General features: G+C 35.6%; 1 protein-coding gene across 1 annotated transcript in view; it reads left to right on the top strand.

The window, feature by feature from the left end:
- Window positions 1-17,159, top strand: part of wdr27 (WD repeat domain 27) — a 48,707-nt gene that overhangs the window by 22,078 nt on the left and 9,470 nt on the right. The window contains exons 15-22 of the mRNA XM_015039594.1: window positions 715-804; window positions 1,400-1,521; window positions 3,212-3,345; window positions 3,911-4,005; window positions 5,081-5,202; window positions 10,348-10,445; window positions 13,536-13,638; window positions 16,275-16,373. Coding sequence (XP_014895080.1) covers window positions 715-804; window positions 1,400-1,521; window positions 3,212-3,345; window positions 3,911-4,005; window positions 5,081-5,202; window positions 10,348-10,445; window positions 13,536-13,638; window positions 16,275-16,373 — 863 coding nt within the window. The remainder of the gene's footprint in view (window positions 1-714; window positions 805-1,399; window positions 1,522-3,211; window positions 3,346-3,910; window positions 4,006-5,080; window positions 5,203-10,347; window positions 10,446-13,535; window positions 13,639-16,274; window positions 16,374-17,159) is intronic.

The raw sequence follows: 17,159 nt of genomic DNA, 5'->3' as shown, positions 1-17,159 counted from the left end.
GCCAAAAAAAAGGTTGCTTGAACATTTTTTTTTTTTATGTTTTTTTTTTTTTTTTTTTTTTTTCCCTGGGGTCTGGTTTTTTGTTGTTTTATTTGAATATTTAGCTGTATTTTTCAGGTATTCTCATGTATTTTACCTGTATTGTAATAAAAGGATAATTTGCTGTATTGTATTTTCTAAAACTAAAGTCTAGGGACCTACTACAGAATGCAAAATGGGGATTATCTTATACTGACTTTCTGTATTAAAATTTAAAACTATCCTTTCATTATCTAACACTTGCTTCACAAAGATTTGTTAATGAGTATTTACTTAAAACCAAAAGCTTCTTTGATGGTTCCTGGGAAGTAATGCAGCAGGTATGAGGTGGTTAACGTTTGACCATTGTAGTGTACAGTTTGATTTACCTTTCCGTGACAATACCTATAAAATTGTTACTAATACAAACTTAAAATTTAAACTTTATCGCTGAATTTTTATTTGGATTAAGTAGATTCTACATCTTAAGAAGTAAACTGTGCTTTTCTTTGTCCATTCTCCACTGAAAGGGTGCAAACACATGAGCCAATCATTTATGAAATATAGTATTTAATAAAGTTCCTTTATGACAACAACAAAGCTATAATTTAAAATAATGAGACTTTTTCCAGACAGAACTCTTACTTTGAAAATAACTGATCCAAAAATAAATCTGTGGTTTGTTGTATTTCTCAGGTGATGGGAAAAAAATCCTGTGTGGTCTTGGCGACCGCTCGGTGTTATTGTACAACTCCTGCCTTACTGGTAGTCCAACTGCCTACATAGGTGAGACATGATCCAAGAATGGTTATTCTTTGCTTTGCTGTTTTTAACCTGCACACTCACTGTAATGTTTTCTTTCTGGGAGTGGATTTGTGTGCCATTTTTAACTGTTACCTTTGATAACAGCAATAGATTACATTACTTTGAAATAAAGTTATTGCTGTTATCTATTAAACAATTAGCACTGTAAATAGTTATTGATTAAATGAAAAGTATCTGATCACTAACCAATGCCAAAAGTCCTACTTTATCCTTAAATAAAACGTATGCTTCCTTGCTGAACAAATATAGCTCTGAAGATGTTACATGTAATTAAAATTTGTTACTTTACTTCAAATTTGGTGGTTTTGCAGCTACCTTATGACTGACAATTAGACAAAACATTCACCATCCAATTTATTTAGTAAGGTCCAATTTTGAAGGAAAATGTCCACAAGAAGGCAGCAGAGATAAAGGACAGAAGTTGAGGTGACATGTAGGTCAGCATGAACCTCCTCTCTTCAGACTGTCCCTCTGCCTGAACAGTTTCATAAAAGCAAATGTTGTGACTGTACACTGATTTATCAGGATCATTTGAGACCTGGGTTTTTGAATGTAGGTCATGACAAGCCAGTGACCAGTGTGAGCTGGAGCCTCTGCAGACAATGGTGGCTGAGTGCAGCAGAAGATCTATCATTACGGATTTGGGCCAAATCCTACTCAGAGCCTGCCATTATCTTGGTAAAAAAACAAACAAACAAACATGTATTTAATACACATCACTTGCAAACTTTCAGAATCTTAAGCTCCTCTATGTACTTGAGCCCTATAATTGAAAAATCACATAATCTTTTTTTTGTTAGTTGTTTTTGTAATTAAAACACAAGTATATAAAACGTAATGCGATACGTCACTGTCGTGCAGTAAAATCAATGGAAAATTATTTTAGTCAAATAAAAAAAACTGGTGGATAAAAAGATCCAAAGGTTTTATCCATCAAGGCAGACATTCATCGGGGAATGTCTGGCCCGGTGAAATTGGTGCAGACATTCAACTTTTGACATGACACTGAACATACAGCCAGGGGTTGATGAGTTAGATGAAACTAAATTCTATTTGTATTTTTAAGTAAAATTAGGAAGGACTTTGCTCTCCCAGAGGTTCTACCTAATGTTAAGTACCCTTAATGTGCACCGCTCTGTGAATCTCTACCAAAACTCGGCTTAATCTATGCCAGGGCTTCTCAGTTCTGGATGACTGCCCCACATGTTTTTGGTTTTTCCCTTCTCCCGCACACCTGACTTGAATAAGCGGGTAATTAACAGGCTTCTTCAGAACAGAATGGCAAAGAGATGAGATTATGCAATCATTTGTATCAGGTGTTCTGGAACAGAAACGCACCTAAAATATGCGGGGGAGAGGTACTTGAGGACCAGAATTGAGAAACACTGACAAGCCATGTGAATGTTTTTGTGTTTTTATGAGACATCTTGGGAACAAATGAAAGTCTTCTCACAGGGGAAAGAACAATGCTGATGTGAGACAGATCTACATTTCCATAGTTTAACAAAAAAGAAAATGTACTGGATTGACTACAACGTGTAATGCGTAGTACCGTTAGCTGCTAGGCTTTAAAAATGTGTCAAATTAGTTACAGCACACTGTAAATGACAGTGAAGATTAGCACTGAGAGAAAAAAAGAGTCCCTGATGAAGATGTCTTATTGTGGTTTATACCCATATTTTTAGGAAAATGCTTTATTGGAGAACCATTATATGTCATATTTAAATATCATTTATGCATTGATCTGAAGTGTTTAAGTGGAGGGAATGTGGATTTCCCCCCTCCTGTTCCTGAAAAAACCAAAACCTGAAAGGTGGGTTTAAAACTGCACCAGGGATCCAAACTGACAATACATTTTATTTGTCCATTAGTATAATATTGAAGCCAGTTTGATCAGAATCTATTGTCATAATACCCATAACGTATGTCCTGATTTGTATCACATTTAAAAGTTTTGCTTGTTTCAATTTAAGAACAGATGTTTTATTAAAAGATTAGGTAAGACTACAAAAGAAAAATGAAGTTATCTTTTTATATACAGTAGATGTCAGACTTTCTCTCTTTAATTTTTTGTTTAATTTTCTGAATAATAGATTCCATTTCATTCCAGCTTTATTTATAAAGTTCTTTAAAAACAGCAAAGTTGACCAAATTGCTGTACACCGTAACCAGAAATAAAAACAAGCAATACAAATACGACAACAGTCACTGTAAAAACCAACACTTACCCTGAAATATCTACCATTTAAGAAAAAAGGAAAGTTTTTGTTAGGGCTCTTTTTATTTTATTAATATACTATTTAATATCCAAGTGAAGATATTGGTGTGATATTTATCTGTCATACATCTTTATTTATCTTTCCATTAGGGTGACACTATGTTCTCCAAACCCATTAGAGGTGCTCAGTTTTATTATCTTGACAAATTTCTAGTCCTAACATCTGGACCTTCTCTATACTTGTACCTGTATAATGTGGACCTCACCCGCGATGATGTAAAAAGGTAATTACTAAGTTTTATTCTGTGTAAACACTTACAGTGACTTGTAAAAGTTTTCAGTTGGATTATTATTATTATTATTATTATTATTATTATTATTATTAAGTTGCTCAATGCATATACCACTTCCTAGATTTTTATTGGTAAAGAAAAACCAAAAACCATGTATCATTTTATTTTTACGTCACCATTAATAGCTATATTGCCTTAGTAATGTAACTGCACTTAAACACAGTATTGTTAACAAATAATGGCATATATTCTGGTAGACAGAGGATGACAGCTTTAAAGGTTTTTACAACCTCTTTAGGAACCAGGCTTTATTGCAGGAGAAGCTTGGCATTTTTAATTCTACTGCAGACACTGCTGTGCCGACAGCTTGCTCACTGCAAGCTGTCAGGACGTGTCTGGAAGCACATACAACAGAATGATGAACAGCATAAAATAATAAGTAAATTATATCCTATGACTGTATATGACTAGGATCTTTAAGAATAAGGTCCTTATATTAATTGTTTTTTGGGGGGGGGTTTCATCAACTTGACTAAAAATGGTATTATTTTCTTAGATATAAGCACCGGAGCATCATCAAACTGGCAAGTTGCTTAACACCATCAGCCTCGGAGATCACAGCCCTTTCTGCAGTCAACGATTTCCTCTCATGTATCCTTTTTTAGGGTTTTATAGCTCTGGCGTCAGGAAGTGGAAAGGTAATATCACGTTGGTGCTGGCCGAGTGAGTCTACACGCTTTTCTCAGAGAATCTGGTCCATGTAAACCACAACAATCTCATAAAGACTTTGCACATAGCTTAAGGGCCTCCACTGCAGATTTTAGCATTTAGGTGTCTTTAGATTTTTTTCAGGAATGTCTGCGTTCCAGTCCGCTGTTAGTCTTTACAGCACATGTACTCACTCCAGTAACTCACTCCACAGAATTTGAGTTGGAATGGGTTTGTTCCTGTCAGAAGCAATTTTATATCACAGTGCTTTCTCAAACGAACTCCAAATGAAAATGCATGCATAGTGATAGCATCAAAATATGTTTGTTCTTAACAAATTTGGGGGATTGTTCACGTTTTTCACACAATTAAAACAATATGTTGTGAAATTACAAAACAAAATTGTTCAATTACTCGCTGCCATGGACTAGACTAGAGTCTTATCTAGGGTGTATGCCACCTCTTGTCAATGACTGCTGGACATAGGAGCCATGGTGATCCTGCAAGGATAAACGAGGATAGACAATAAATGTATAGCTTGATGGATATTCCTTTACTACACATGTGTGAAATACATACAACCTAAAAAGTAGTTTAGTGAAATTGTTTTGTGTTATCTTTTTCTTTTTGTCAGTATGTTAATGTTTTAAAAGTGGTAAAATAAAAGCACTAGGAAAATAAATGCAGAACAGCAACTTTTAAGTAGAATAAACATCTTCAAAATATACTTTCAGTGTACAAATAAAACTGGAGATCCACAGATAAGACCTTTCGCAGCATTAAATCAAATCATTTTCTTGGTTTATTGGTTTATAGAATGATAGTGGTGGAAGTTATCATTTTAGATGCATTTCTAACATATGGAAAAAAAAAATGTTTCATCATACTTGACCTGTAAATGGTTGATCAATTGGTGCATCTCTGATTTTAATTTTTATACTATAATTATATGGCAGTACCGCAAATATTTATTTTCATTTAGCCACATCTTTTCTTAACAGCTTTTTTTTTTATTCAGACATTGTTCTGGTGAGTTGTTCAGATCGGTCCATTCAAGTTCTGGACATGAACAAAGGTGCAGTTGGTTCTGTGCTACATGACGCCCACAGCAGAGCTATCCACTGCATCACACAGAACAAGGTGAAGGATTTTAAATGTGACAGAATAATTAAATAATTCATACTAACACTGAAAATATTCTATGTACAAGATGTATGAAAAAAGTTCTCTTGTCCAGCTGTTCTAGTAGAAAATGGAAATGTTAAGTCAAAGCACAAATCCAAATCATCTAATGAAGAGAAAAACACATGTTTAAATGACCTAACAAATGTCCAGAACTAAATTTGGTGGTACATTTGTAGAATAATCAACCTGGTGCCACAACCTGATACATCTGGAGATCCTATGCAAGCTTCAGTGAGCAAATATTGTCAAGCTCAGTGAGGCCGATAGACCAATACCAAAGAAGACTGATGCTGAAACTTAATTAAAGAACTAAGTATTAGTTTAAAGCTGCACACACTTTTGCAACTAGATTATAGCTATTGTATCTTATTTTTTCTGTCAAACACATTTTTTGGGGGTTGTTGACTTTGACAGGATAAATGCCACATTAACTATGGTTTGACATGCTGATTTTTGTCCAACAGGAGTTTGTACACTTTTTTTGGCCATTTTTGTAATCGCACTAATAAAATATAATTGTTTTTTGTTAATTACATTTTAGTTAACATACATATGAAGACACCCATCCGTGCTGTAAGCTTTTTTGATATTTTCTTTCACATGTACTTTGTAGGGGGTTTCAAATTTATAGTTTTATTAAATCTTATAGAAAACCTAAATCCTTTGTGAATGGATTGAGACTGAGACATTTCATCACTTTACCCACAGACTAAATCACTTGTGGACCAAACCCACAGAGCGAAGAATTTGCTTGATTTGGCATCTTTAAGCAGTGTGAGCCCTATCTTCCATCTTACTCCTGAAGGGTCGGTTATTTGGCAGATGTCACTGGGTTACATAAGACATCAAGGACTACTTTTTTATGTGTGTTACGCAAGGTACAGATTGTCTTTGAGGAAATAAAAGTGTTAGTTTGTGGTATGAAAACAAAAGGTCATCATTAAAAAACACTGTGGTTAACCAAAAGTTTCCATGACATGATGCAAATTCATCAGTATAATTCACCTTGAATGTAAGTTACGGCTGTATCAGGATTAATACTTTCATCTGTGACAGCAGGAGGACAGTCAGGCTAGAGTTGATGGCTTTAGAGAAAAGCCGTTTCACAAGGCTGTTCCATTATGTCCTTACTCCTTCCTATCTGACTTGTGGTCCAAGTTTGACAAGCAGATTTTGCGCATATCCATTTGCTTTCCCCTGTATCTGTATAGATTTTAGTGCTTACATTTAAAATTCCAAACAGTGCTGCATGCAGACTGTTTGGATAATACGTTATAGAACCATCTTTTTCTGGAACTCTTGCACCAGATTTTTAATTGGATTTAAGACTAGATTTTGACTGGGCTTTTCAAACATGATAGGCTTTGATTGAAATAATTACATTGTCTCTTTGTAGGTTTAGTGCCTTTCTGTTCTTCCAGAAGCTGTTCTTACTGGTGCTTTTTGGGAAATATCACAGGTCCATCGGTAACGTGCACCAATAGATTTAAGAATTGAGAATTGTTTTTATCTAAATGCATTTCAGGACTTGACACTTGAGCTGTACAACATTATGACTGGGAAATTAACTGCATGGGGCTGGTTTATATGTGTTTGTCTAAGTGCAAATTAGTTGTTTGATGGAATTAATAATCAGTAGTCTCAAACTCCATTCTTCAAGGTCCTGGTGCTTGTAGTTGTCTCTTAGCTTTAGCACACCTGGCTCCAATATTAGTTCATTAGCAGAGGTCTGTAGAGCTGACTGCATGCTAGTAACATAGTGGAGTAATTTAATTCAAGTGTATAGGACAAATAATAATAATAATAATAATACCTTTTATTTCAAAGGCGTCTTTCTGGCACTCAAGGACACCGTACAAAGAGCGAAAAGTAACAGCAACAATAAAAATGTAGCAATTAAAAATAAATAGAATAAATACACAACAATGTATCTATATGAAATCTATATATAAATCTATGTAAAAAAATCTATATAAAAAATCAAGCAAACCAATTGTGTCATATTGAAAAGGCAGATCTAAAAAGGTGTGTTTTAAGTTCGGTTTTAAATTTAGGGAATGACTTTATGTTTCTAAGGTGAGATGGTAATGAGTTCCAAAGTGGTAGTAAGACGGACAGAGGGGACAGACAAATGGATGGAGGAGGATGATCTGAGGGAACGAGAGGGAGTGGCAATATGAATAAGATTGGAAAGATATAGTGGGGAAAAATTGTAAAGAGCCTTAAAAGTATACAGAAGAATTTTGTATTCTATGCGGAACTTGGTAGGCAGCCAATGAAGTCTTTGCAAGATAGGAGTGATGTGGTGCATGGATGGGGTTTTAGTAATGATACGGGCAGCTGAGTTCTGGACCAGTTGAAGTTTATGAAGAGATTTCTGGGTGAGACCAAACAGAAGGGAGTTGCAATAGTCCAGGCGTGATGTCACAAGACAGTGAACAAGAATGGCAGCGGAATGGGAAGTAAGGGAAGGGCGAAGACGGTTGATGTTGCGTAGATGAAAATAAGCTGAGCGGGTAATATTGTTAATATGAGACTGGAAAGAAAGGGTGCTGTCAAGAATAACACCCAGACTCTTTACCTGAGGGGAGGGGGAAACAGAACAGACAAGGGACACATCTAAAAGTTTCAGGACTCTGGACCTTGAGGAATGCAGTTTGAGTTAGTATTTCTGAGTACTTGAGTTTTTTAAATGTCATTGTGCAATGACAATAATGAAATGGGATTTGATTTGACTTTGATGGTAAACCTACTCCTCCTGCTGATTCAGCCTCTACCTCACCTGTTGTACTCTATTTACTTAGTAGGTGACTCTTGGTTTTTCTGAATTTCGTTTAGGTTTTGTTGTAATAGGACACACTTTCAGATTTTTATTGGCTGATACGTTCTAAAATTATCTGTAACCGTCCATCTCAGAATTGTTTGAATGGTCTATCAAGTAAAATCCCAATAAAACACATTTGACTAAATGTGTTAAATTCCAAAGGACACTTTTACAAATCTCTTTCAGGTTTACAGCTACAGAAGGCAACTTTTACATATCTTTTTACATGTTTGTTAAAACCGCCACTATGTTGTGACACTGCAAAGCTCCTCTGCCTTCTTCCTGTGGTCCTACTGACATGTACAGAAATCAACAGATCAGTCTGAAACAATAAATCAGAGCCAGGAGGAGGGTCTTAACACTGTCAGTCACCCTCATGTATGTGCTGCTCACACTGTACCACTTGCTCTCTGCTGCGCAACAGTTCCCTGCCATGAATGGCCTGCCATGAATGTGCAGGCTAGAAAACATTTCCACCATTGGTGGCAGATAAATATTTGCTGTACCAGTTTGTTGTTTCTCTGCCATTAGCACACCTGCAGCATACTGGGAATCTTAAGCTGAGTGTACATGAGCATGACTGACAGCACTAAGACCTTCCTCCTGGCTCTGATTGGTTGTAAGAGGTGTATTTCTGGAGATGGCAGAAGGACTCAGGGATTTTTTCACAGATTATCTGTCTCATGTTATACTGTCACAACATAGTGACTGTTTTAAGAAATATATAAAAGACATATTTTTTTGTAAAAGTTGCCTACTGCAGATTGAAGAGGTATTAATTTAGCAATGTAGTGTATAAATATCATAGTGCTTGCAAACAATATTCCAACATATTTCTTTAAAAAAAAAGCTAAAAATAAAGGTCCATTCAAGCTTTTTATGTAACTTGTTTGCGACAGAGGCTTTGCTCAGTGAACCTTGTGCTCAGTAACTTTTGTGTATTTTACCCTACATGCTTGACGCTCTGGACAGTCTGGATTAGCTGCATACACTCCCAGTATTGGCATGGATTAACCCATTCAGCTTCAGTTCACTCTTGCACAGCTGACAATATTTATTTGGCCCAGATGTGCGTGTTCTTTGTCATCACATCTTTTGTGTGCAATACTCTATGGGAAGGGTCTAATTTGTTGTTTCAGCTTGGCTATTGCATCAATGAGGACTTCTCTTGACTAGAGCCTGGGGGCCTTTGGATGGTTTGGGGTTAGTAGCCGTGGATCAGAGGGATTGCAACTGGCTGGACACTGCACACATAAAATCATACCTCCCTCCACTTTTGCTTTGTCCTCCCCGGGCAGGCCAGACATCAGAAACTGAAATTTCCGTCACCTCTCTGCAAAATTCACCTGGAACTCATCAGACCAGAGGACTTCTCGGAAAGCTGGAAAGGCTGTCTTGAACTCCTGTTCTCACACTCTTAATGGAAAACTAAACAAAGAACACCCCCACAGCTGCACTCTCTCTCCCTTGCTCACATGCTTAACTTTATCATCTGATAACTTGGTTTGGAAGTCATGAATGGAATTTATTTGTAGATATGGAGTGGAAACTACATTTTTTGTTGGAGTCTATTTCAGTGGTATACCTAAAGTTTGGGAAATTATGCTGAACATATTTTACACAAATGTTGCTATCATTACTTTTTTATTCTGCGCATGAAGTAAAGCCCCAAATCATCCATCTTGCCAGATTTAAGTCTAAAATTATTTTCATTCAACTAAGAAGTTTGTTTCTAGTTGGAAAAAAGACAGTCATCACTCAATAGATGTGTGTACAACCAGTGTGCTGAGGAGCATATTCGTAGGAAATTTCCCCTGTGTTGGCTTTTCTCCACTTGCTACATGTTAATCTCAGAATTCAGTTAAAAAATCCTATTCATTACTTACAAAGACCCCACTGACCCAGCTCAGTTTAACATAAAACACCTCATTACTCCATGTCATCCAACAATAACCCTTTGCTTGCGGGACGCAAGTCTGCTTGTTGTTTCAAGAATACTGAGATCCAGATTGGGTGGCAGCACTTTTTATAAAAATTAAAAAAAAAATGCTTGATTGGCAGTTGTTGCTAATAGTAGCACGACTAAGCATTAGGTTCAGGAGTTATTTTCTTTTTCACACAGAAATCAAGTTGATTTGGATCATTTTTTCCCCTTAATCAATAAAGTCAGCTTTTGAAAGTTATTACTTTTTGCTCTCTGAAACATTAAACATTTAATATGGATGTAGGGTTTTGCTTTATTCTCTTTTTTTTTGTTTTGTTTGTATATTTTAAAGGGATCCACATTCACCTCACAGGCTCCAGAGTCATACAACCTATTCCTCACCAGTGCAGTTACAGATGGGGTAAAGATGTGGGACCTTCGCACAATGAGGTTTGTATAAATATGTTTTCTGAAAGACAACTTTGTGTAAAACAAAATCAACCAAACCTTTGCTACAATGTTTGCTGTTTGTATTCTACTGTGTTTCAGTTTATGCTTTTCAGGAAGGAAACCTAATTTAGGACATTAAATCAGTTTGACTGGTGTGTACAGCAATATAAACCTTTCCATGACATTTTAAACAAAGCTGATAGTACTATTTAGAATACCTGTCAAAACTTTGTTAAATAGAATCTTTATTAGATGAATGTTTAGTCAAGAACTGAGCATTAGTTTTACCAATTTTTTCCCCATTTGTCATTCTCTAGATAAAAAACAACTTTCCTTTACAACTGCATAATTATTTTTATAACTCAAGCATTTCTTATGTGATGTTTGAATTAGCAAGTGTTTAATTTCCAAAGTTAATGCCTGAGGAGACATTTAACTGACTTTGATTCACAGAAGTCCTTGTAAGGCAGATGATTTATCTAGACCTTTTTGGATCTCCTAATGTTCTTTTTGGCCTCATAGAACACATTATTAAGTTTTGCATTCTTTCAAGTCTGAGGCTCCTCTCATATCAAATTCCTCATCCCAGACTCTGTCAGAACCTACTGCCTGACAAATATTTCACTTTGTTTCTAAATCAACTCCTAGTTTTTACAGCCATATTAGGATTATTATATTATGTATGTATACTTTTTTTTGTTATTCTTTTTGTTTATTGGTCATGTTTTAAGTTTTCAATCTTTTATTGTTTGTTTTTCTCTTTTGAAGCATTTTGTGATTTTCACCTGTGAGAAGTGCTGTAAGCATAAATGCTTTAAATCGCCTTTGTTAGATCAACAGGAAGCAAACAGAAGATGACAGATGAGCTGGTAGTTTGTCTAAACCTAAGTTGCCTATCGATCTGTGTACTATGTATAAATATGTGCACGTTTGGGATTATGCTCTAGTATAAAGCGTTTTCAGTGGTCCGTATGACTAGAAATGCACTTTATAAAATCAGTCCATTTACAATTCCCCTTTCAGCCTCAATGTGAATTTATTTAAAGCTTTATGCATATCTTGTAGGGAACATTGTAGCTTCTTAGTCACAGCCCAAATGTTTCTGAGGTGTTTACTGCACAAACTCCAACATCTGGTGGAGATTGATCTACAAGCACAAGCATAAAACAAGTTTTAAATTTGCCAGATTTTTAATACAATGACAAATAACTGATAATGGTTGGATATGTATGTATGTATTCTCACTAATGAGTCTAATAGGGGCATGGCAGTGTCGCAGAACTAAAGCGCACAACTCATGTATGGAGGATTCAGTCTATTACTTGGCCATCAGAGGTTCGAGTCCTGACCTGTTGCCCTTTGCCACATGTCTTCCCCATCTCTCAACACACACTTTCCTGTCAACTGACTGTCAAATAATGGCCACTGCAGCCAATAAAATCCAAAAAAAAAGTAAAATTAGTAGAATTTATATTACTCTGTAAATGGATCATGAAAATACATTCACAAAATCATTCCCAACAAAGTATACAAGGTTCCACATCAATTGTGAACCAAAAAGCAGTCTTTATGCTGATTTGCTTTTGTTTATTACATTGATGACTGACACTGTGAACTCAGGTGAATTTAGTAACAACATAGGCTTCCACTTAGAAGGATCGCCTTCTAAGTGGATCGCCACTTAGAAGGCGATCCACTACGGCTCTACGGTTAGAGCCGTAGTGACTCTAACACAGAGCCACTACGGCGGTCTGTGTTAGTCATCAGGAAAATTCCATATAATCATCACTCACACAACACGGAGAATGTGGCTTTGTGGAACTCGCGTCAGCTCCTTTCTTCCTGAACCGTTCCAGCCACATTCTGACCTAGAAATAAAATTAGCTTTAACCCTGATCTGGTGAAGCTATTTAATGAGGTGTTTTGATCAAATATTTTGATAGCACCATTGATCTTAAAAAAAAAAAAAAAAAAAAAAATTGTGGGTACTTCAAAATGTTTGTTGTATATGTGGCTCTTGATATGTGAATACACAAAACTTTGAATATGAAACAATTTTGTTTGTGCTTTAGCGAAATTCAATTTATTTAAGCACAAATATTAAGGTATTAAATTAATTATATTGGCGATTGGATTTTGCCCTCATCAGAGCTATAATTTGTGCTGAATTTTTTGTCATTATCTTATTAATTTAACTATTTAGGTTGATAGCTACAAACTTTTTTTTTTTAATTCTTTTGCACATTGCTTTTAATAACAATACTTAATATTAGAAAACGTAAAGATTTACACAGAAACTCACTGTACTATGTGCTTAAGTTCCAAAGACATGTTCACCATATTTTTGGAAACATCCTACTTAATAAAGTGAGGCACTTACTGAGAATATAAAAAAACTGCTCTTACCCTAAATCAGTGTTCTGAGAAAGCTTTGTCTTCACCCCACATAAAGTCTATTTCCGTACCTGGCTGCTGTTGCACATATCCAATTTCTAAATGGTCACAACTGAATATGACCTTCTTTCAGTCCAACTTAATGACACAAACATGTGAATCTCAAATACATGCTTTTGCCAAATCCTTTTCAAGCACAGCCCTGCAAACATGCCATCCCGTATAGGATTTCTAGGTTAGCCAGCTGTTGATGGTATTATGGCATGGTAAAGACATTACATGCTGCTGCAGACCAAATTAAATAGCCCAAAAGTTACACAAGGGACCCATTCATAGTTGTCTTTTCCCTGTTTTCTGCATCTAGACCTGAGTCATTCTAAACTCTTTGTGTTCAGCAGATTAAGATGTCTCCAAAATGTGTAGTTGCTGAGTTCTGATCCTTTTTTTGTGCACCAGTGGCTATTAGATGAAGTTCGTGAAACCTGTTTCTTTTTCATATCAGCCTGACTCTTTGCACTCAAGTGAAGATTTTTATTATGTTTAATTTTAATATATCGACTGTAAAAAAGATAAGTGAAAAATATATTAATCCTCCACATTTTGTGGAACGGGTTTATTGATCAATTAATTATTCAGGCTACAACTCACTTCACTTTTAATGTAAACTTTGTATCACTGTGTGTGTCTCTACCACAGATGCGTGCGTCGTTATGAGAACCATGTGAATCTCTCCCATGCATGCTCCTCAGCCTTCTCACCATGCGGCCGGTTCATTGCCTCTGGCTCTGAGGATAAATGTGTGAGTTATGTTTATGCAACAAACATGTCAGCTTGATTTAGTTTGGAACAAAGGATGAGTATGTAGAAAAAGAACAAAAACACCTCATGTTGTATGGTGGAGGAACCGTAATCCTGGGTGCCTACTTCTATTTCAAATACCCTGAGAACCTCATGGTGTTTTTTTCAAATGGGTCATTATTGGGTTAATCAAGAAGTGCTTCCTTATTTTTAGAACAGGGTTCTACAAAGTACTAACAACCTTTGATCCATATTTGTGCCACCAGAGATATAGTCTGGTAGGAATGTTTATGCAATCGCTTATTTTGTGTTTCATATTTTTGTTTGTCATTATATCAAAGAAATCAGGTTTCAGTTTGGCATTAAATGGGTAACAGATCTAACACAAAGATTACCTTTTTGGATCTTTTTGTCAGCTACCATACAACTCCAAAGCCACACCAACATTCCACTGGTAAGAAAATGTTGAAATGAGGATCTAAAAATTTAAAGAAGCAGCTGCCAAGCTAACTCCAGATTTTTCAAGATTTGAAGGATATACAGTCACTTTTGTGCCTTATTTATCAAAGCAGCGATGTTTGCAACACATATTATGTAATGCGTAATGTACCCAAAAGGCTAAAGGAGGCCATTCTGTTGACTTAATCCCTTCTGATTTACAGTGGATGGGGTATTCTTTTTGTGTCCTGACATATATAATAATTTTTTGTAGTTTTGGAAATGTTGAACACCATCTCATCATCTCCTTCTAGAGAAGCCTTCTAGGCCATCTTTGTAAGCAGATTCATGTTAATTTTGCATTTGGCCAGCCAGATTAGTGCTGCCTACACATTTCATGATTGTGTTTCCCTTAGAGAACTTTTTTTAGCTGACTTGGATAATCAACTGAGCTTAATCTACTGTTTCGTAGCTAGGGTTAATTGGAATTGTAAAGTACCTCAAGACATTTGTTGTGAATTGGCGCTATACAAATGAACAAAATTGAATTGAGTAATCTTTGTCCTAACCATCAGAGTGCGATTATCATGTTAAATGTTGAACTAGGGTTTAGCAACAGCATCCAAAAGAATATATCACAGTATTCTGGTTGTGTGTAAGCAATTTGTGGAGCTGTAGTTACAACATCCTTCATAGATTGCTTAGTATTGTATGATTTTTCAGAGTGGGTGGTTATGCTGCTTTGACGTGCCATGATACTTGCTTCTCAAACCACCTTCTGAGACAGCCAGAATGTCATCTCATGTCTCAGGATGATACCTAAATACATTTTAAGCACTCTGCTTACTTTAAATTACTGCATTGAAACTAGTTTAATGAGAAAACCTCCAATGAAACAGCTACATCACTCAACTGAAATCTCCAACAAGTGAAATGTTAAATCATAGCCCTCCCTTCTTTTCCCCTTATCTCTGCTGTCTGGTTCATTCTGATGTGAAGTTAGACTTTAACATTTCTGTCCAATTTTGTTCTTTTTAAGGTCTTAACTCCACTACTCTATTTTTCCTATTTCAGACTTTTAAGTTTCCTGTCTGGATGGCAAAGCTTTTTTATTTTCCAGCACCTCGAGTTATTCATATCCAGACTGTATCATTATCACTTTTACGTCCATTTAGGCTCATGATCATTTATGCCGGACATTTTTCATTTGTAGTCAAGATTTGTCCCAAAGAAAATCAAGCAGTGCACTCATATATTTGTAGAGCTGTTTAATTGCTTTTCCAGACAGCGTCTTACCCTTACTTTCAAGTCTTTTTCAGAAGAGACAGACTCCTCTTTCTTTACCCATTTCTCTTCTGTTATATGTGTTTGTGGAAAGCAGTGAAATAATTTATCCATTGTGGTTGATGTTATTAATTATGGGGATTCAGCACAGCATGGACATTTAGAGCATCAGTGTTAAGATGGGACATTTCCAACTTTTCCTGGAAACTGGGAGAGTGTTTGTAGTGTGCTGCAGGGTATTTATTTGTGGCTGCCCTGAGACATCTATAAGCCAGGTACATTTATACTTGTCATAATATATCAAAAAGCAATCATGGTCAAAAAGGACAGGAACACTCTTGTAGGGCTCACTAGATTGTTTTACACTTCTCAAAACCTTTATTCAAGATGCTCCAGGAGGACAATTAGATTTTTTGCAAACTATTAAAGTACGCAGGTAATATATAGATTTCCAAATTAAGAACAACACTGATGGGTTGTTCTTCCTAACCATCATGACCAATAAATATGCCAACAAAAATCATCAAACAGCTGGCCATCATTTTCCAAAACCTTTTTGTTGGCTACTGAATTGTGTGGTGAAACCTGTTAAGGGACATTTACCAAATATTAGCGAGCATTTGTTTAGTATTGACTCTGTATGTTTACAATACTGTGCAAAAAAATTGAATAAATTCAAACTTGATCCCAATTTTTAGTTTTGAATATTTCTGAAGTTGTATGTTATTGTTCGGCATCCTAAAAATGTTTCAGATAAATCATTGAAAGGTGAGAAGTTATGACGTTCATGTCCATAATGATGGTGTATAATCTTCTGACTGGTACTGTGGCTTTCTTTCCATGTTTTAACATTCTCCTGCATCTGGGCTTTAATGGATGATAATAGCTAATGTTTTGGTTGATGTGTCATTTCAGGCATATGTGTACGATATTCGTGCCAGCACCTACCTCCACAAACTCCAGAGACACTCAGACAAAGTACTCAGTGTGGCTTTTAACCCTGCAAAACCAGAGGTATCAGTAAGCTTTTTACACATTTCTATCAATTTTTTCATTAAAAAAGTCAGATTTCACTACATTTTTTGCAATATTTTACCCTTAGCACATATTCCTAATATAAAATCTTTTGAAATGCTTTTGGCATACTTTTCTTGAGCAAACACAGGGAAGCTGGTTAAAGTTGATAGGAAGATGGATGTTACTACATACAAAGCAATCCAGAAAAGAAAAAAAAAACATGTTAAATGCAGCAAAAGACATGAGATTGGGACATGAGACCCTAAACACAGCTGCATTGGAATGATTTAGAGCAAGGCGTATGCAGGTGTTAGATTGGTCCAGTCAAAGATCAGGCCAAAACACAGTTTTGAATCATTGATTAACCTTGAAAATGTGATGTTTGCTGAAAATCTCCAGCCAGTCTGATTGAGCTTGAGCTATTTAGCAAAAAAGAATGGTCAAAGTCTCCAGTCTTTTTTGGAGGATTCTTACATTTATGTGGTTTTTACTCTACTTTATTGTTATGCAGTTTAGACAGAAAACTTTTAGAACTTTGACATTGACAATATTAACAATGATTTTTATTTAAATTTCCCTTAAATACCCTTTAAATCTAACTGGCTCCACACTCAGCAAAAAACAACTCACGCATATATATATATATATATATATATATATATATATATATATATATATATATATATATATATATATATATATATATATATATATATATATATATATATACATACATACATACATACATACATACATACATACATACATACATACATACATACA

Source organism: Poecilia latipinna, unplaced genomic scaffold (assembly GCF_001443285.1).
Source record: "Poecilia latipinna isolate Pla-1442-1.1 unplaced genomic scaffold, P_latipinna-1.0 Scaffold477, whole genome shotgun sequence".
Lineage (NCBI taxonomy): Eukaryota > Metazoa > Chordata > Actinopteri > Cyprinodontiformes > Poeciliidae > Poecilia > Poecilia latipinna.
Note: the sequence above shows the minus strand (reverse complement) of the source record. Positions and strands in the feature narration are given on the sequence as shown.